Source organism: Oryx dammah, unplaced genomic scaffold, assembly GCF_014754425.2.
Source record: "Oryx dammah isolate SB20612 unplaced genomic scaffold, SCBI_Odam_1.1 HiC_scaffold_2, whole genome shotgun sequence".
In the NCBI taxonomy this organism is placed as follows: domain Eukaryota; kingdom Metazoa; phylum Chordata; class Mammalia; order Artiodactyla; family Bovidae; genus Oryx; species Oryx dammah.
In genome coordinates this window covers 194,792,138-194,811,737 of record NW_024070186.1, presented here as the reverse complement: position 1 = coordinate 194,811,737, position 19,600 = coordinate 194,792,138, and the positions used below count along the sequence as shown (strand labels likewise).

Sequence of the window (19,600 nt, the reverse complement as noted above, 5' to 3'; positions counted from 1 at the left end):
TGCTTTGGATATACATCTATATATAGGTAGATGTGTATGCCTATTTAAAAGCTTTTAACTATAAATTGCATGTCATTTTCTAGAAAGGTTGCCTTCATTTATATTCCCACCAGAATGAGTTTGGTTTTTTTCTCTATTCTGGTGGTGGTTGAAAAAAGTGGTGAGAACCAGATAATGCATACCAACATTTTTAATGGTTGCAAAGTGTGCCACTGTATTGAGGTTCACCATTTATCTAACCAATTATATTGTCCTGTTTTGGGTATCACAGTGTTGCAATTAATACTTTTTAAGCTAAATCTTCTTGCTCAGTCTTAACCTGTTTCTTACGATAAATTCCCAAAAGTGGAATTGATGAATCAGAAGTATTTGCATTTTTAAAGCTCTGCACATGTGTAGATAAATCACCCTCCAGAAAGGCTATGCCTGGTTCCATCAGCAGGGCATGGAAAGGCAAATCCCTAGTCCCTGGAGTTATTTGGAGAACTACATCCTTAATTGCTTCTACCAGGGTGAATACATCAGTAGACTATGAGGAAGCTTTGTTCAAATACATTTTTTTTTTAAGAGTAGATAAAAAAAATTCATGTGGGATCTTATTTCCCTGATCAGGAATCAAACCCTCACCCTGACACATTGGGAGGGTGGAGTCTTAACCACTGGACTGCCAGGGAAGTCCCTCAAATGCAATTCTTAAACAATACCATTTTTGCACATGCCACTGGAGTTGAACACACAAATCTGAAAGGAATTTTTTTTTTTTTTTTTTTTTGGCTGCGCCAGGCCCCTTGTGGAATCTTAGTTGCGACCAGGGATTGAATTTAGGCCATGGCAGTGAAAGCACCATTGGACCGCCAGGAAACTCCCTGATTGACTTTTTATTCCAGCTATGCTATCTGATCTGCGGTCTAAGAATTAACCTCCAACAGCATTGCGTCGGCGACCAAGTCATCAGAGGCATCGGAGAGCAAAGAGGATTTTTGCAGCCAGTGGCTTCAAACTACCGTTGATCCGGAGTGGCCATGGGATCACTTCGAAAAGGCTTTCTAGGTTTGAAATCACCTCAGTTGAAAGTTGTGTCAAAACCGGCGGAAGATTTATGAGACTGATTCACTCTGGAATCTAGCTGGCATTGCCCGTTTTGTGGTGACCTAACGGTTCGCCCAAACAGGTTCAGTTTTCCTTGAGACGAATCCTGTAGATGCTTTTGATTTTTCTAAAAAAAAAAAAAAAAAAAACAACAACAAATGACAAAGTCACCGACGTGTCCGCAAAAAGTAAACGTTTGGATCAGGGTCCCTGCAGACGCCGATTCTTCGACTAGCACCGGAGTCCTGGCGGGAGATGGGAGAGCGCTGACTAGCTGGGTGTTCAGGTCCCGAGGGCAGTGGAGCCGGACCGCGGGGAGGGCAGGCCCGGGTCAACCCCGGCGCAGCAGGGGGCAGATCTCGCCACCGCCGCAGCGGCGAGAGGACCAGCCCACCGGGCGCCAAGGATGCGCCGGCGCGGGACCAGCCCGCCCTTCTCTGCACGAAAGGGGGCCATGGCCCCGATACGGGGCGTGGCCTGCGACGGCGTCGCTCGGGGCGGGGGCGAGACAGGTCTTCCGCCTTCCGCGGGGCCACTTCCGGATCCGGTGGCGACCGCTGGAAGGGCCGAGTGCGGCGGCGCCAAGCTGGCTGGCGGGAGAGCTGGCTGACTGGCGTCTCGCGCGCGCGTCCGGCGATGCTGGGGGGCGTCTCTGGGGCCGCGGAGCGCGAGGCGGAGGGCAGCGCGGCGGGGGCTGTGCCCGCGCCGCCCGCCATCGACTTCCCCGCCGAGGGCTCGGACCCCAAGTATGATGGTGAGGAACACGGAATGCGGCGGCCTTCCCCGCCCCCGTCCGCCTTCATCCTCGGGGCCGCAGGTGGCTGCGAGGTTCGGGCCAGGACCTGGACAAGTTGGGCTGGATCCGGGCCGGGCCGGGGAACAGCGGTGCAGTGTCGAGGGCGGGCGGGCCGTCTGGATTAGGAGAGCTCGTATTGAAACAGTTGTCTACAGCCCGCTCGATCGTTTCCCTTTCGGCTCCGCGGTTTTCCTGTGTGGCCTCGGAGCTACCGACGCGCCAGGCTGTTTTCCCTCTGGCTGTTTTCCAGCTCCTGAGCCCCGGGGCTCAGATGATGAGCTTGAGCGTTGCAAACTAGTCAGTCGACTGCAACTTGGCAGACCCTATGCGCTGAGCAGTTTGGGTTGAGTTTTCATGGTAGCTTCTCTTTGTCTTTTGCTTTACTTTCGCGTAGCCGAAGAGTTCTCATAGTGAAACAGTAGGGATATCATCCTCTTCTTTTAAGGAGGAAACCCAAGTTTTCCTGAAGCTTTTGGTTACTAGGCGATAGGGCGTAAGTTCGTCAAGTGGTTCATAAAGCGAGGGGTGCTTATAACATTGAGTCTAACCAGTTCAAAATATCTCATATATTAATGAAAGTGCAATAGGCTCTTCAGTGGTAACCAGTTGTTTGGGCAGGTTTTTTTTTTTTTTCCTTCTTTTTTCTTGAACATCAGGGTGATACCAGGAACTTTTCCAGAATTGCAGTTGGTGTCAGAAGGGAGGGTGGTTTGATGTGGACTGTTTACCTTGTAACATTGGTAATTGCCTGAGCCCTTGCAGACATCAACATAAGGATTTGTAGTGATCGTGACGGCGGTATAATTTTCCGGGAGTTGGTGATGGACAGGGAGGCGTGGCGTGCTGCGATTCGTGGGGTCGCAGAGTCGGACACGACTGAGCGACTGAACTGAACTGAACTGAAGATTAAATAGGGGCCCATGGAGCGTATGATAGGTAGTAATTGTTTGCTCTACTTAGATATTGGATAACTATAAAAATAGTTTAAAAATACTTTAAAAGTTTCATTTCCTCAGTAAATATATTGATGGTGATAGTATAGGTATCGCTATTCTGTAATCCAGTAGCAAAAAATATCCCAAGTCCTCAGAATGTATTTTTTTTAAGTGGATGAACTCATTGAAGAAAATTGAAATATAGTTAATTTACAGTGTTGTGTTAATTTCAAGTGTATAGCTAAGTAGCTCAGCAGTATATACACACACACACGTATGTATATATATTCTTTTCCATTATAGGTTGTTACAAGATACTGAGTATAATTTTCCATGCTGTAAAGTAGGTTCTTGTTTATAGATACTAGGGTTTATGGCCATTTAAAAAATAAAATTGTGCCATAAATGAATGAATCATTGATTCAGGAAGGTTTTTACTTTGTGGTAGTTCAAACAGAGTGATTATAGAGAAAATACGTTAAGTTGAAGCCTGAAACAAATATTAACATGTTGCAGGGGATTTAAAGGTGGAAGCTGAGTTGAAAACGTCTTAATTTATTCCATAAATTCTTCAATTTTCACCCTTATTACTACCTACAATTCTTGATAAAGAGAAACAAAAGGAGACTGAGATAGTGATTTAGGTAGGCTCTTAGCATAGGAGGTTGTAAGATAACTATTTTTTAAAGGAAAAACTGATTTTTTTTCCCACATGTATCATATTCTAGTAGCTGGTAATATGTAGTGTTATGTCAGTGTCCCTGCTGTAAACAGGCAAGTCTGTTCTGTAACACTGTGATAACGTTTTCTGCACACTGAAGATTATTCTTGAAGGGAGTGATCTTCGATAAGCTTCTAAAAATTTCCTTCTCTTTTGGTTACTCATGATACTGCTGTGTTTACATATTGCCTTTTCTTTCACAGAGAAAAAAAGAGAAGCCCAGAAATGTCCAGACATACACTGTCTTTTTAATATGAAAGGTTAGATCTGTGAGAAATCCTAGTTTAATTTCTTGATGTAAAAACAGAATAGGTAGATGACTTCTCATCGGGTGTCTCTGTTGATGTGAGGAGGTCACTGTGCCCAACAGTGGTAGTGTTAGAAAAGTCACAGTCTGGATGTAACCGGCGCCTGTGTCCTTCAGCAGCTCGAGTAGGAATTCTCTTCAAGCCAGCGTCATCAGTCTTTGATCAGAGTTCTTGCTTGTCTTTTTCCCTGCCCCTGTGGAAAAGCTCGAATTAGAAGGAGGTCCGACAGTAAACCTGTTGTCAGGCTCATTACTTTTTCTTCTCTCATCGGACACAGGTATATCCAAATGTTTACCTCTGATTAATCCTTCAGATTCTTTAATTTGGATCATACTTTCCTCAGGAGGTTGAATCAGATGATTCCTTTCCTATTTGTCTTACTCCCCTCTTACTTGGCAGAATTCTAGAACTCTAATTCACACTGGGCCTGGATGGTATTTCTTCCTCTTTTATGGGAGAACTTGACCTCACCTTTCCTTTCAGCCCCTTACCTCTTCCTTTTCTCTGGACCATAACTGTGAAGTGAGAGACTCTCAGCCTCCACCTTCATTTCCCATCAGTTTTACTCCTTCCTGTGTTTGGGTGTCTGTCCATCATCTTTTTAAAGTTGTCACTTTCTTATTAGGTTCAGTTGACTCTGCTGAGCAACCATTTTTTATTTTTTGTTTTTTATTAAAAAGTAGAATTTTCTTATCATAGAGGATAGGGATAAGGGTATATACAAGCAGAAAACACTCCTTAAAAAAAAAAAAATCTCACCACTGTTGGCAATTCAGTACTTAAAAAATTTTTTTTTCACATTACAGAATATATTGAAAAGGTAGAGAAGTCTGAAGAAGAAACTAAAAAAGCCATGATCTCATCCCCCAGAGGTTACTGTTTGTAAATGGAAATTACAAGCAGTATGTTTTGGTTTAGCTAGGGACAACTTTTGGGGTGAATTTTGCATTTAAAATATTTGTCAAAGAAAGGTATTCTGAATAGATTAAACGTTTCTATCAGAGTATGATAGAAACATTGTCTGAATAGGATAAAAATTTAGAGAAAGCATCAGAAAATTTAAAGGCATAAAGGAAGGAGAGGGGAAGGTCCCGTTTACTCGTGTCTCTGAGGAGACCTCACTGCTAAAAATTTGGTGTTTTTATTTGTAGCATTTCCTGAGAGGTGCTGTATACCAGGTGGATGCCTAGACACTAGTGGTCAAACAGGCAGACTATAAAACTGCTGCTCACTGTAATTTCACTCTTGTAATTTCTGTCGTTGTGTCATTGAAAATACAGGGGGCAGAGACTTTTGTCTGTTTTGATCTTTCTATTCTTAGCTATAAAATAAATATATTTTAAAATCGTGATCATAATGTTTGATAAGCAGGTTACTTTTTAAGTGTGAACTTATATTAGCATTTTCTTGTGATAAATTAGCCTTTAAGAACATTATTTTAAGATGATCACATTCTATACTATCATTTATTTAATCTTTGCTGTGTTGTTGGAAAACAGGATTATCTTTTTTTTTAACCATTAGAAATAATACAGGGTTTGACCTCTATTTGATATCTGTATTCATAAATCTTTGTTAATACATGTTTATCTCTTTAGAATAGATCCATGGAAGTAGGGTTTGTTTGGTCAAAGAAAACTTTTTTTTTTTTTAAGTTTTGATGTGTTTTGTTAAAATGGTGACCAGAAAGGTTGTGTTGGTTTCTATGAAACTGTCTTGCCTCACCTTTATTTGCGTTACTAATTTATGTCCTGCTGCTTTGTGTTTTTTAAAATTTTTAATTTTATTAGAGTATAGTTGATTTACCAGGTTGTTTTAGTTTCAGGTGTACCACAAAGGGATTCAGTTATACATGTACAGATACTCACTCTTTTTCAGATTCTTGAGTTCCCTGTGCTGTACCAGAGGTCCTTGTTGCTTGGCCTAATTCTTTGACTTGCTGCGTTACTATTTATGGTTATCTTTCTGTACAGGGTCATGTATTGACACAACAGCTACACAGTATTCTATGTATGCTGCTGCTAAGTCGCCTCAGTCCTTTCTGACTATGTGACCCCATAGATGGCAGCCCACCAGGCTCCCCCGTCCCTGGGATTTTCCAGGCAAGAACACTGGAATGGGTTGCCATTTCCTTCTCCAATGCATGAAAGTGAAAAGTGAAAGTGAAGTTGCTCAGTCGTGTCTGACTCTTCGAGACCCCATGGACCGCAGCCCACCAGGCTCCTCCGCCCATGGGATTTTCCAGGCAAGAGTACTGGATATAACTTAATATAACTTAACAAATTTTCAGTATTTTAAGGTGTTGCCCTGATCACCTTGGACATACATATTTGCTGTGTTTTCTTTATTTCCTTGGTTTATCTTTCCAAAAGTAGAATTGTTGGGTTAAGGTTTGCACATTTGAAATTCTACAGTGTATTGCCAAAGGTTGTAGACACTTACCCCTTGGGTTTGAAAGTGTCTAGTTTTCTGTGCTCTTAACCATACCAAGGATTCCAGACTTTAATTACCAATCTGTGGTTGCCAAGGGGAAGGGTTTGTGGGAGGAATGAAGTGGTAGGTTGGGGTTAGCAGATAAGCTTTCATATATGGAATGAATAAACAAGGTCCTTCTGTAGTACACAAAAGAACTGTATTCAATATCCTATAATAAACCATAATGGAAAAGGATGTTAAAAAATATATATGTATGTATAACTAAATCATTTTGCTGTATAGCAGTAATTAACCCAACATTGTAAATCAACTATACTTCAATAAAAATAAATTTTTTAAAAGTTGCCAATCTGATGGCACTGTTTCCAAACTCTGGTACTGTGGTTATTTTACTGTGTATGTGTTACGCATAATCTAAGGTTCTCCGTTTCATAATATATATGTATTACTTACTAGCTATATTAAGCCTGTTTGAATTGTAACTGTGCTTCATTTTCTTACTAGCGTGTAAGAGCTCTGTATAAATATTGTTGCCTTTTCTTTCTTGACACATACCGTACAGATTACTGTATCTGATTTTGTGATTCATGTTTTAGCTTGAAGATACCTTTATGTAGAGATGTTTTTACATGGCACATTTTCCATTCTTTTTCTTTCTCATACTCAGATAATAATTATTCATTTAAAATGAATAGCACATCGCCATTCAGGCAGGTCTTTTTTGAGCCCACCTACAGGTCAGAGAGGAAATTGGTGAATGAACTCTCAATTTGAAAAACCTTGGCTCTTCCAGGACCTTCAGTGGTTTATAGAGAAGCTTGGAGCAGACTGTTTGGGACGGGGACGATTTTGTTAATAGAAGGTGTAGGGTACAATGGGCCCCGTTCTGCAGAGTATTTCCAGCCGATTGGCTCAGCAGATTTTGAGAGTTTGAAGTGCCTCATCTTTCCTCCAACAGCTCCTTTTACCAGGTTTCACTCACATTAACCTCTCCTTCCCATTCCTAGTATTTGAATCCTGGCTAGTCCATTTCTTTCTTACTATCTCTGGGACTTGTTCTTTCCTCCAAGTTTCTTCACTTAATTCCTCTGCTAGGCTCGTCCTGACTTGGTGTTGGTGGTTGCGTGCCTCCTTCCAGGCTCCCCGTCACGTGTCCAGAACAGTTTCCTCACTGTTTTCCTGTATTGTGTTTTTGGCCTATTAAATGATGTATTTAAGAAACGGTGCACGAGAACTTATGACCTTCTGCTTTAAGTGCCAACTCAGCTGCCGGCTTGATCTTGTTTAGTAGAATGAGAATAGGCTTGGGAGTCTGTCTGAGATGCCTGCTCACTTGTTCCTCAACCTCTCAATGAGGTCAGTGTCTGCATCTGTAAAATGGGAATGGTCACATAGGGTTTCGTGAGGACTAAATGAGATCATGCATATAAAACACCTGGTCCAGACATATGTAGCGCACACTCAGCATAAAGATTCCATCCTTCCTCCCTTTCCTTTTCTCCACGGCCAGACTTCTGGTACCTCTGGCCGGAAGGAAGCCTGTTCCTGCTTGTTTGCTTGCTGAAATATTTATTTTCCATGTATTCATTTCTACCTTTGCACACATCATCACTAACCAAAACGTCCTCCTTGCCTGCAGTGGCATCTTTCTGCTAGCGCTTCCAGACTTGCAGATTTCAACTCAAAGCTCAATTCCAGACACTCTGTCTTAATTAACTCCTGTCACCTGAACTAATGTTTTGCTCTTTATTTCCTTAAATTTAAGTAGAGTCTTTTACTAATTAGCATATGCTTTTTTTTTCCATTGTGAGACATGCTTGTTGTTGTTGTTCAGTGGGTAAGTTGTGTCTGACTCTGTGTGACCCCATGGACTGCATCATGCCAGGCTTCCCTGTCCTCACTGTCTTCTGGAGTTTGTTCAAACTCGTGTCCATTGAGTCCATGATGCCATCCAACCATCTCATCCTCTGTCGCCCCCTTCTCCTCCTGCCCTCAATATTTCCCAACTTCAGGATCTTTTCCAATGAGTTGGCATTGGGTGGTCTTCCCAGCAGGTGGGCAAAATATTGGAGCTTCAGTATCAGTCCTTGCAGTGAATATTCAGAGTTGATTTCCGTTAAGATTGGCCGGTTTACCATTTCTTTAAAAATTTTTTTTCCCGTTTTCACTTGCAGAATCTGATGTTCCCGCAGAACTCCAGGTGCTGAAAGGACCCCTGCAGCAGCCCACCTTCCCTTTTGCAGTTGCCAACCAACTGCTGCTGGTTTCTCTGCTGGAGCACCTCAGCCATGTCCATGAGCCAAACCCACTTCGTTCCAGACAGGTGTTTAAATGTCAGTGAGAATGAATTAACTTTGCTAAGTAAAACGTGTACAAATTCTATGTTGCTTAATGCCATCGGTTTGAGAGGCAGCCTGTGTCTTAAAAATTTGAAATAAACCTTAATAATACATCTTGTAAATTTATTTTGTATTTTCCTTTGGGTAATTCCTTATGAATGTCATTGCTGTGAACCCCTAAAAAGATTAATCACCATAAAATTGTGTGTATCTGAATAAATAAAAGGTAGGTCTTTTTGATTTATAACCTGATAATTCATGGAGTTTTCGAAGATCTGTTATGGTTTAGTTGGTGAGCAGATACATGAAAATCCCAGGTACTGATTCTGAATCTGTTCTCGACCCTAACCCTGAAACAGTTGTGACCAGTTGTCTTGACCCTCCAGCTGGTTGTCTTACAGTTCACATTTGGCACTGTTTCCCTGAAGTTCGAGTCAGCTCCCGCAATTGAAGGGCTTAGTCCCCAAGACTGCCCTCATTTCAGTTGCCAATTGCAAGCAGGAGGTCCCTGGGTGCTTGGGTTACCCATGCTTGTGGCTGACTTGGTTCCAAATTGGGGGTTCCCGTTGCCCTTCAAGTTTGAGAATTTGCTGTGGCAGCTCACAGCACTCAGGGAGACATTTTATCGCTGTCCTTTCTAATGATTGTTTTCCACGCTCTCCTTACAGTGCTTTGTCAGACCTTTATCAAAATGGGGCTGCTGTCGTCCTTCACCTGCAGCGATGAGTTCAGCTCGTTGCGGCTACATCATAACAGAGCTATTACGCATTTGATGAGGTCAGCTAAGGAGAGAGTTCGCCAGGTAAGCACTGAGAAGTAAATGTTCTCGGAGTATGACAAAAAACATCCTGATTTTAAGAGAACTCTATTTTAAAGCATTATGAAAACCTGATAACGTGGTGTTTTTTTTTTAATATAACAGGTTTAATATTAACTTTGTTTATTCAACAGATATTTATCGAATGGCTATTGTGTGTTAGGCTATCTTGTAGGAGTGGGGGTTCAAGTAGTGCACAAAATAAAAGTCCCTGCCCTCAGGGAGCTTATGTTCCTTGAGGAGGAAGCAGTGAACAATAGAACAAGAAAAATACACGGGGTGTTAGTTGGTGGTGTTAAGAAGAAACATCAAGGAGTAGAGGGCTTAGAAATTGTTGGGAGGTGCTGTGTGGACTCTACATAGCGTGTCAGAGTGGGCCTTGCTGAGAGGAGAGGCAGGAGCTGAAGCTGAGCACTGAGCCATGCAGAGGGGTCTCAGCCTGGTCTTTGGGTGGTGAGAATATAGCTTTTTCATGAATGCTCTTTTAGGGAGAAATATCTTTAATTGCAAACTCTTAAGTGATATTGAAAAAGCCATTGGATGGGTGGGTGTATTTTTTTAAATGTTAATTTGAGCATTTGGGAGTAGTCATATAACATTGAATTGGGGTAGATTCCTTATTCCATGAAATTTTCAAAATGTTTTTTAAATTATAATTTTTTGATTTTAGGGTCCTTGTGAGGATAATTCTCACATCCAGAAGATCAGGTATGTGTTGAATAGTTTTATGACTATGTAAGAAGTAAACTGATTCAAAAAGAAATCAGTATGGAGAAGTAATCCTGAATTAATCAGAAATTAGTATGGGGATTAAAAATAATGTAGTTAGGGTAGTTCATGAAAGTTAAAAGCTTTGTAAGATTTCTCATTCTCTTGACACCCGTGCCCCCCCCCCCCCACCAGCCAATTCCTTAGGGATTCTATAAGCCCCGCCCTTAATTCAGAGCACTGACATCCAGTCCCTGTCAGGAGAACACCACTGAATTTCAACTTCATGGAGGAAATGCTAGTTTAAAACCTGTAACCATTCTGAACCATTAAGAAATTTAAGTAAATTTATCACTAAACTCAACTAGTCAGCTGCTGCCTGTTAGTCATCTTTAGAATTCCTGTTTTAAAACAATACTTTCTAATTGGAATACTAATTGCTGGTAAAATACTTAAAATTAGGTTAAAGTTATCTCTGCTATCTCTGTTATGCTATTGATTTGCTTATTAGCAGATGCTTTCTTCATAGAGAATGAAGAGTTTCATTTTAGCTCATCCTTTCCAAACCATTCCAGCTTAGTGATAAATGAGGGATCCCAGGACAGTAATACAGTGAGCATGACCTATCTTGGAATGTCGTGGTTCTCTCATGGTTTGGTATTGACTGACTGGTTATGTTTAACTTTCAGAGCAAGGGAAGTAGCCTTTGAAGCACAGACTTCACGTTACTTAAACGAATTTGAAGAGCTAGCCATCTTAGGAAAAGGTGGATATGGAAGAGTATACAAGGTGGTTTTCTACATATTCGTTCTGACTTCCTACTCTAAACAACGTGTTGTATTGAAGATGTTTTCATTGCCATTTAAAGTGCTCAAAGGAAATTTCCAGAAATCATGTATTTTTTTTTATTAAGATTTGTCATTTGTTAGGGATGTGGGCAGGTTTTAAGTTTTTCCTAACCACGCTGGTGATTTAGGGGGAGTCTGGAAACCTTTTGAGTTTTGTTCTATGGTTAATTTTTATTTAAAAATGTATTGCTTGAAACAGTTATTTATGCTGCTGTGTTTTTCACAGAGCTTTTTTGTGAACATCCCCATTCTTCAAACATAGAGCTTCTAGGAGCTGGACTCAGTCCAGCTCTCAGAACCACGACATTCTCAGTACTTGAAAAAACTTTTAGCCTGGCTGACTACGGCTGACTTCCCTAAAGGTAGTTAAGAGGACTCAAAATTACTCTGTAGTGTAATTTTATCTCTTTGTCTAGTTTGGATTATCTAAGGTCAAGTTGAAAAGAACTGTCTTTATTCAGTTGGAATTTAATGGTATAGCTTACTTTGTCTTCTCATCTGCTTTTTAGGTCAGGAATAAATTAGATGGTCAGTACTATGCAATTAAAAAAATCCTGATTAAGGGTGCAACTAAAACAGATTGCATGAAGGTATGATTTTAAACATTTACTTATTTTGAATAATTGAGTATTTACGTCCTTTTGAAAGAGTTTGTGTGTGTGTGTGTATTTGGCAAATAGTAGGTGGTATAGATTAACAATTTACTAAGATTGTGTTACAGGAAAATAAACATCAAGACTTAATTTTTTTATCGGCACTTCAGATTGACCACATTTCTGGGTCATTGCTGGGGAAGTTAATTTTTTAAGTAAACTGTTTATATATAATATGTAGCGGGCTTCTTAGGAAAAACACAGATGCTCAATTCAGGTCCAGCTCCTCCCTGACATGCTGGGTGGTCCTGAGCAAATGACCTAGTCCTCTAAGCCACTTCTGTCTCTTGCCCTTGAAATAGCGGTGACAAATATGGTTTATTTCCCTTGGAGGGCTGGACTTAACTTGAAGGAATGAAATGAGAGAATGATTATGTATGAACCATGAGAAGTGTAAAGTACCATATGCATGTAAGGTTTTTAGTTGCTAAGCAACTGCATTTTTCTCCCACAAAAGTATCCCCATCATTTTAAGATAGTTTAGATTCCTCATACAGAGGGAATAAGTCATATTTGACACCAGACACATGTAACAGATTTGTCAGTAGAAGTCAGCTCTGAGTATGTTTCTTCTCCAGGTCCTGCGGGAAGTTAAGGTGCTGGCCGGTCTTCAGCATCCTAATATCGTTGGCTATCACACGGCCTGGATAGAACATGTTCACGTGGCCCACAGGCAAGGTGAGCGGCTTTAGGAGACACAGTTGAAGGGCTGGTGAATTTTGGCCTACGGGCCACATCTGGCCTGCCTCTCTTGCGCATCCCACAAGCTGATATACATTTTTTTAAAGAGTTAAAAGGAATCAAAAGAAGCATATTTTGTAAAGATTATGTGAAATTCAAATTTCATTGCCAACAAGTAAAGTGTGTAGAAGCCAGGCTCACGGGAGTGCGTCCTCCGCCACCGCTTTGGCGCTACAGAGCAGAGTGGCACAGTGGCAGCCGAGCCCCCGGGGCCCACAGAGCCTTAAATGCTTACTGTTGGGTCCTGCCCACTGAGTTCACTGAGCCCTTGTATAGGTGAACAGCTCTGTTTATCTTTCCTAAAATCCACCAGTCATTTGACTAAGCTCGCTGGATTTGCATTTTGCCAGAAGGTCATGACGTTTTTATCTTGTAGTCTCATTTGGTATTAGTTACATATCTTAGCACTGCCTTTGACTATAAATTAGAAAACTGAGCAGCTTTGAAGATTCTTCTTTTCTCTTCAGCAGATAGACTTTCTCTTCAGTTGCCGTCCCTGGAAGTGATCTCCAACCAAAAAGACCCCAGGTACGTGGGCTGCTGTGTCCTTTCACACAGTAGACCTTAACTTCCTGTCACCTCCTTGGGTTGCCTTTTGCAACCAAGGAGCTCAGGAGTGGTTTAGACTTTCTTCTTGCTTAGTTTCATTACAAAATGTTAAACTGTTTTCTTTCTCCTCTCAAGTGTTTCCTGTCAGTATTTTTAAGTAATTACTACTGCTAGACAGATTGGTTGTCTTTTTTGTTAGTTTACCAGTAAGGTATACATATAGCCTGGAAGGAACAGTTGAGGTAGTACTCTTGACCTTTTTTTTTACATTGATTTTTATCTTTACTTTTTTTTTTCCTCCCCTGCAGCGCTCAATATGATGTTAAAAGTGATGAAAGTAACAGCTCATCCATTATTTTTGCCGAATTCACCTCAGAAGAAGAAAAATCATTACGAAAACCTGGTGTTGAAGACAATCAGAATAACGAATTGGTAAACTACAGCTCCAGTGTAGTCTCCAGAGATGCTGGTGACTTCGAATCATCACTTGAGCTCCGCGAAAGTGACGTGGCTGATGGGTTTTCCAGACCCATTGTTGGGCGTCGGCTGCCGCTTCAGCATAACTCTGACCCGGAGGAGAACTTCGCATCCACTGAGGAATCTTCTGAAGAAAACCTCAACTTGTTGGGGCAGACAGAGGTCGGTGCCTCTCCCAGGACCTGCCGATCTGCCGTTTCCTGGTGGTGATGGCGTGGAGCCCAGTGGCTGGATCTGGGAGCCCCCTTCCCAGGCTGCCTGCCTCCCCGTCTCTCCCATAGCCCTCCTGCCCTCGTGGTCTGTCTCGTTTCTTGTGTCCCTCCTAACCCGCGGCCCTTGTGTTTGGTCTCCCCTTTTCCCCTCAGTTAACGCTCACCTTTTCCTGACCTCCTTGCCCGGGCCCTTTCCTTCCCTAGACATTTCATATGTACACCTCGGGATAGAAATTATCTCTCACGCTCTGTTTCTGTGGTATGTTAGCTTCATACTGTCAAAATGTATTTGTGGAGAAAGATTTTCTGTCTTTTGGAACCTGACTTTAGAAGACCATCCTAGTGAGGTCACCTGGTCATCTTTCAGGGTCTTATACTAATTAGGATTCCACTGATAATGCTGGTGAGACTCCCACATGCTCGAGTAACATTAACAGGGTCTACACACCATCTGTTATGTTGGATCATAAAACTTTAGACACCGTCCATATATTCACAGAGTTAATTCTGGCTGTCCAGGAACACGAGGCTCTGTGCATGTATTCTCGATGCACAAAATTTTGAGTAGGTCCCCCTGAATTTTACAGGAGTTGAGTGTGAGAGACTTTTCATGAGAAATCCTTTCATTGCTCTGTAATACATTTGAAAATCTCCCTGAATGGGCTGCAGTGAGCTTAATTGTTGCTTACTTTTTTCTTAGACAAATGGTTAATTTCCGTTCCACTGAAGTCAAACAAAGCGGGTATACACTCTGGGGTATCCATAGAGTGGTGGAATGCGATACAGTCAGTCCAGTATTCTATCTTAGCTTTAAAAAGTGTATCTTGAGAGCCGACTAAACAGTTTTGGGCCCATGGCCTCTGTTACATTTGAGAGCTTCTTCCATTTGCCACCTACCTAAGCCCAGCTGGGCCTACCCTCCGCCCACTCGGTGATGACACCGCGTCTTCAGTGTTGCTTTGTTCCTCCCATCTCCTTCACTAGCCTTTAGGCTTCTTGGGTAGGCCTGTCTGTCCGAGCGCCTCTGCCCACAGCCCATCGCCCACTGCTTGGCCTAGAGCAGGCGGGGAGCCTTTGTCCTCTCGAGATGCCTGTGAGCGAATCTGCGACGAGAGCCTGCCCGTGTCCCCCCAGGTGCCGTACCGCCTGATGCTGCACATCCAGATGCAGCTGTGTGAGCTCTCGCTGTGGGACTGGATCGCGGAGAGAGGCGGGCGGGCCCGGCAGAGTGTGGACGAGGCCACCTGTGAGTACCGGGGGGTGTCCCGGGGCCTGGCCAGGAGTGACAGGCAGATCGTCTTCTGCCTCTGGATGCTTGAGATTGGGGGGAAAAAGGAAAATCACAGTTTTAAAAACAAGTAGGTTGCTTGGAAGTTACTCAGACGATGAAGAATCTACCTGCAATGTGGGAGACCCGGGTTCGATCCCTGGGTCAGTTAGGATCCCCTGGAGAAGGAAGTGGCAACCCACTCCAGTTTTCTCACCTGGAGAATTCCATTGACAGATTAGCCTGGCGGGCTCCAGTCCACGGGGTCGCAAAGAGTTGGACACGATTGAGTGAGTAACATTCACTGTCATAGGTACATAGTTTGCTAATATCTAAGAGTAATATGGTGGCTCAGATGGTAAAGAATCTGCTCACAGTGCGGGAGGCCTGGGTTTGATCCCTTAGTTGGGTAGATCCCCTGGAGAAGGGCATGGCAAACCACTTCAGTATTCTTGCCTGAACAGTCCCCATTGGCAGAGGAGCCTGGTGGGCTATAGTCCATGGGGTCACAAAGAGTCAGACACTACTCAGCAACTGAGCATACAGCACAGGAGTAATATGCTAGAATTTAGGTTAGGGATTGTAGATAGAAAAGGTCTTTAAAATGTTTTTAAGGGAAAACATTTAAATATTTTATTTTAGCTTTTTAGCCTGAAAATGTGACACTTTTACAAAAAGAGACCTTGAAAGAAACCCTTACAGAAGGGTATGTAGTCAGAAGTTTGTCTCCCTCAAGATCCAGAGTACCCCCACCCCTCCCTGCCCCACAGTTCTAGCATATCCTCTAGAAATAACTCTGTTAGCTTAATGTTTGTAAAATATTACCATACTGGTTCTCAACTTAAGCTGCACATTGAAATTACCTGGGGAACTTTTCCAAAACATGGCGATAAAAAAGAATAACTCTGGAGTGGGAGAAACCTGGCAGACACCCCCTAAGCTAGTGGTCAAGGTCAACATCAACAGTGATAACTCATGTTGCTAGTATGTGCACTTGAGAAGAGCTGAAGAGAAGGGGCAGGGTATCTCTGTGGTCTTCCTCCCCAGAGCCCATAACCCCAGTCTAATCACGAGATAAACACAGACACATCCCAGCTGAAGGATGTTCTACCAAACACCTGACCAGTCCTTCTCAAAACTGTCAAGGTCATCATAAACAGGAAAAGTCTGAGACCAGAGGACCCTCAAGAGGCATGACAAGTAAATGTAATGTGGTGTCCTAGATGGAGTCCTGGAACAGAAAAAGGACATTAGGTAAAAACTAGGGAAGTCTGAATAACCCGTGGACTCTTGGCAGGATCGGTGCATTGATTGCGACAAATGTACCAGACTGGTGGAGGTGTTGACAACAGGGAGCCTGGGGGTGGGGTAAGCGGGCACTGTCTCATTTTGTCTGTCAATCTAAGACTGTTTTTTCTAAGAAATGAAATCCTTTTTAAAAAGGATGTTGTCTGTGCCCACAGCAATAACTTTTATATAATTGATCTTGGTTAGGGCTTGGCCTTTGGTCTATTTTGTGAAAGTTCTCTTGTTGGTTCTAACATGTGTCCAAAGTTGAGATTCACTGTATTATAATAGATTATCAAAATAGGGGATGCGACTTGATTTTAGGCCAAGACTCAACTAAGTATAATTAGTCATTTGCTGTTCACTCCTAATGACACTGGGCCCCTTTATTTGGACTAAAACACAGGTTAGTTGGCCTACTCAGAAAAGGCTGGCTTCCAGCAGAGAGGAGGAGATGTAGCATCTCTCCAGTAGCTCCTCAGTGTCCCTGCCTCCCATGAACCTAGAGCGTTCCAGACGTTGCTCAGCGCAGTCGCGGGCGGTGGCGCCTGGGGTATCTAGGGCCCCCAGGAGCTGTATGTGTCTTCGTCCTCCTCGGTGTGCATTGTGTTGCTGTGTGCTGTCTTTGTGAGAGGAGCGTGGTTCACCCCAGCCCTGTGAGCAGTTGACTTCACGGCTTCTGCTTGGGAGATGAGTCCTTAAGGAAGTGCGGAAAACCTGAATGTTGTATCGGTGTCACAGGTTAACATATTTGTAACTGCATTCATTGCATTTTGATATTAATTAATGAGTGAAAACTATTAGAAAAGTGAAACTTTTTTTTTTTTTTTTTAACACCTTCAAGGTCCTTATGTTATGGCCAGTGTTGCAACAAAAATTTTTCAGGAATTGGTGGAAGGTGTATTTTACATACATAACATGGGAATTGTACACAGAGATCTGAAGGTAAGTGGGGGAGATTCAGTCATTGACAGCTGCTTACTGGGATGCCTTGGGTATCGGTTCATTAAATTAAATGAGATTGTGTACCTTTGTTCATTTACCTCGGAGGTTATCTTTACGTTCATGTTACATAAGTCATCATTCCATAGGTCTGGAACATGAAAACTTGAAGGGAAATTTAAAAGGAATAATCTTGGGGGATTCAAAAATTCTAGCTCATTTCAGGTGTTAATACTGAGGGTGGTCTCAGTACTAATATAACTCATTTTGCTAAAGATATTTCATGCCGACAAAAATATTCATTTTTTTCCTGCCTTGGAGGTAAAATCTGTTTCTATAATTATTCCTCTTAAAGGAAATTTAACATGGGAATTTTTTTTTCTGCTGTTTTAAAAAACTGCAGTAACTATTCCAATTTTTTATAAGACTGTCAAGAGAGAAAATGGAATTCACTGGTGGTACAATGGTTAGGACTCCATGCTTTCACTGCCAAGGGCAAAGGTTCAGTTCCTGGTTGGGGAACTAAAATCTCACAAGCTGCTTGGCGCGGCCAAAAAAAAGAGAAAAATATATATTTACTGCTTTGGTGTGCTTAGTTGCTCAGTCATGTCTCACTCTTTTGCAACCCCTTGGACTAAATATAGCCCACCACGCTCCTCCTCTGTCTGTGGGGTTCCAGGCAGGAATATTGGAGTGGGTAGCCATGTCCTCTACCAGGGGATCTTCCCGACCCAGGGATTGAACCCCTGTCTCCTATGTTTCCTGCATTGCAGGCAGATTCTTTACCTGTTGAGCCATTGGAGAAGCCCTCTTTTTTTGGCAGAGAGTTTTAAATTAATTTACTTACCTTTGGGGGGCAAAAGTTAAATCCTGGAAAATGCTCTTAAAAGACTGTTTAGGAAGCAAAAGTTACTGTGCAAATCACTTTATTTTTCGAGAAGGTTTAAGAACCAGTAGTTTGTACCTGTGTATAAGGTGACGGTGCAGGTGTTTTTGGGCACGCGTCTCGCCAGAAAGGGTAGTGAGTCACTGGAGCCCCATGGCCCTGTGCAGCTCGGAGGTCTCATTTCAGGAGACGAGCTAAGTCGTGATGGCCGTAGACGGAACTCCAAATCTCCCCCGGGAGGAGTCGCCTCAAGAGCTGTTTGTGTTTCTCCCCGTAAATATTTCTGACGTTTCTTTTACAGATGTCTTCCAGGGATAAGGGCTTCTGAGATAGCTTTAGGAGGGTTTCCCTTAGGAGGTGGAATTCTGGGAGCAGGACTCCCGCAGGTAGGGCTCCTTGGTTGCTGGTCCGCCTCAGAGGGCAGGAGCGGAAGAGCAGCCTGGCCAGGGGGCCGGGCCTCGTGTGTTGGAGCCACGCTGCAGGTGCGTGTGTATCGGAGACTCCCCGTTTCTTGTTAAGAGGTTCACGTTGGCTTCAAATTCGAGCAGGAGGTTGATGATCGCCTGCCTGCCTCCGGAACACGCCTCGTGGATGGCGGCCTGACCGTCGTGGTCCCGGGCGTTGACCTGGGCCCCGTGGACCAGGAGCAGGCGAATGCAGCCGAGGCCCGCCGCCAGCAGCCGGCCGGCCTTGCTCGACGCGGTGCACACCGCCAGCTTCAGGGCCGTGTTGCCCGTGGAGGAGATGGCGCAGTTGACGTTGGCCCCCCAGGCAATCAGCGTTTCCATCATCTCCTTGTTGAGTATGTTGGCAGCCATGTGCAGGGGCGTCATGCTGGACCCATTCTGGGCGTTGACCTGGGCCCCGTTCTGTGCCAGGATGGACAGGACCAGGTGGGTCCCGTAGATGGTGGCCAGGTGCAGCGGGCAGTGCCTGTGGCCGCTGTCCACCCGCGCGTTCACCTGGGCCCCATGTGCGCACAGGATGCGGAGGCACAGGACGGCGTTGCTCTGGATGTCCGTCAGCATCGTCTGGATCTTGTTCCTCGGCCTCGTCCACGCGGTCGAGGTGATGGGCCAGTTCAGCAGCGTCAGGTGCAGGGTGGTGAAGCCTTGCGCGTCCCTGGAATAGGCATGCGGGGCAGGTTACACTCAGCTCACAGTGGGGCTGGCCTGGGGGGGCGAGCTGTGGCCTACGGTAGTCCCCCGTGATTACCCGAAAGGTGGGCCTGACAGTCTGCATTGCTCTTTACTTTCTTGGGGTATTGCAGCATTCTGAGGGGACAGGGTGGTATGCCTCAGCGCAGAGGGGCCCAGCTTCCTGTCATAGCTTGTGTCAGCTGCAACTCCTGCTAGATTCGTGGCCTCCTCCAGGCTACATCTCCGTTACCTCTGTGTCCCAGCCCCTCCCCAGGGGAGTGTGCAGAGTTAGCAGCCATTCAGTAAAACTGCCTGGGCTCTTGCATGATCCAGGGGTTCCCACTGAAGTGAGCCGTGAAGGGCCAGGGCGCCTGCTGACTCAGTCCCTGGTGGCCCCGCGCCTGCTCCTCTAACCTGGCGTTTTCACCCATGTGCGGATGGCGGGGGCTG

The 19,600-nt window shown here is 43.8% G+C and overlaps 2 protein-coding genes across 3 annotated transcripts in view; one reads left to right on the top strand and one right to left on the bottom strand.

Annotated features, from left to right (window-relative positions):
• The first annotated feature begins 1,619 nt into the window (after window positions 1-1,619).
• The window catches only part of EIF2AK1 (eukaryotic translation initiation factor 2 alpha kinase 1), a 25,589-nt gene continuing 7,608 nt past the window's right edge, over window positions 1,620-19,600 (top strand). The window contains exons 1-11 of one of the 2 annotated variants that reach the window (XM_040231056.1): window positions 1,620-1,843; window positions 8,460-8,618; window positions 9,293-9,426; window positions 10,112-10,149; window positions 10,839-10,938; window positions 11,507-11,587; window positions 12,229-12,328; window positions 12,862-12,919; window positions 13,249-13,579; window positions 14,764-14,875; window positions 17,028-17,128. In XM_040231056.1, coding sequence (XP_040086990.1) covers window positions 1,726-1,843; window positions 8,460-8,618; window positions 9,293-9,426; window positions 10,112-10,149; window positions 10,839-10,938; window positions 11,507-11,587; window positions 12,229-12,328; window positions 12,862-12,919; window positions 13,249-13,579; window positions 14,764-14,875; window positions 17,028-17,128 — 1,332 coding nt within the window. In that variant the 5' untranslated portion in view covers window positions 1,620-1,725. Of the gene's footprint in view, window positions 1,844-8,459; window positions 8,619-9,292; window positions 9,427-10,111; window positions 10,150-10,838; window positions 10,939-11,506; window positions 11,588-12,228; window positions 12,329-12,858; window positions 12,920-13,248; window positions 13,580-14,763; window positions 14,876-17,027; window positions 17,129-19,600 lie in introns of both variants that reach the window. The other variant, XM_040231047.1, reaches the window with a different exon arrangement.
• Window positions 18,189-19,600, bottom strand: part of ANKRD61 (ankyrin repeat domain 61) — a 3,493-nt gene continuing 2,081 nt past the window's right edge. Inside the window, 2 exon segments of the mRNA XM_040231086.1 lie at window positions 18,189-18,460; window positions 18,463-19,133. Coding sequence (XP_040087020.1) covers window positions 18,189-18,460; window positions 18,463-19,133 — 943 coding nt within the window.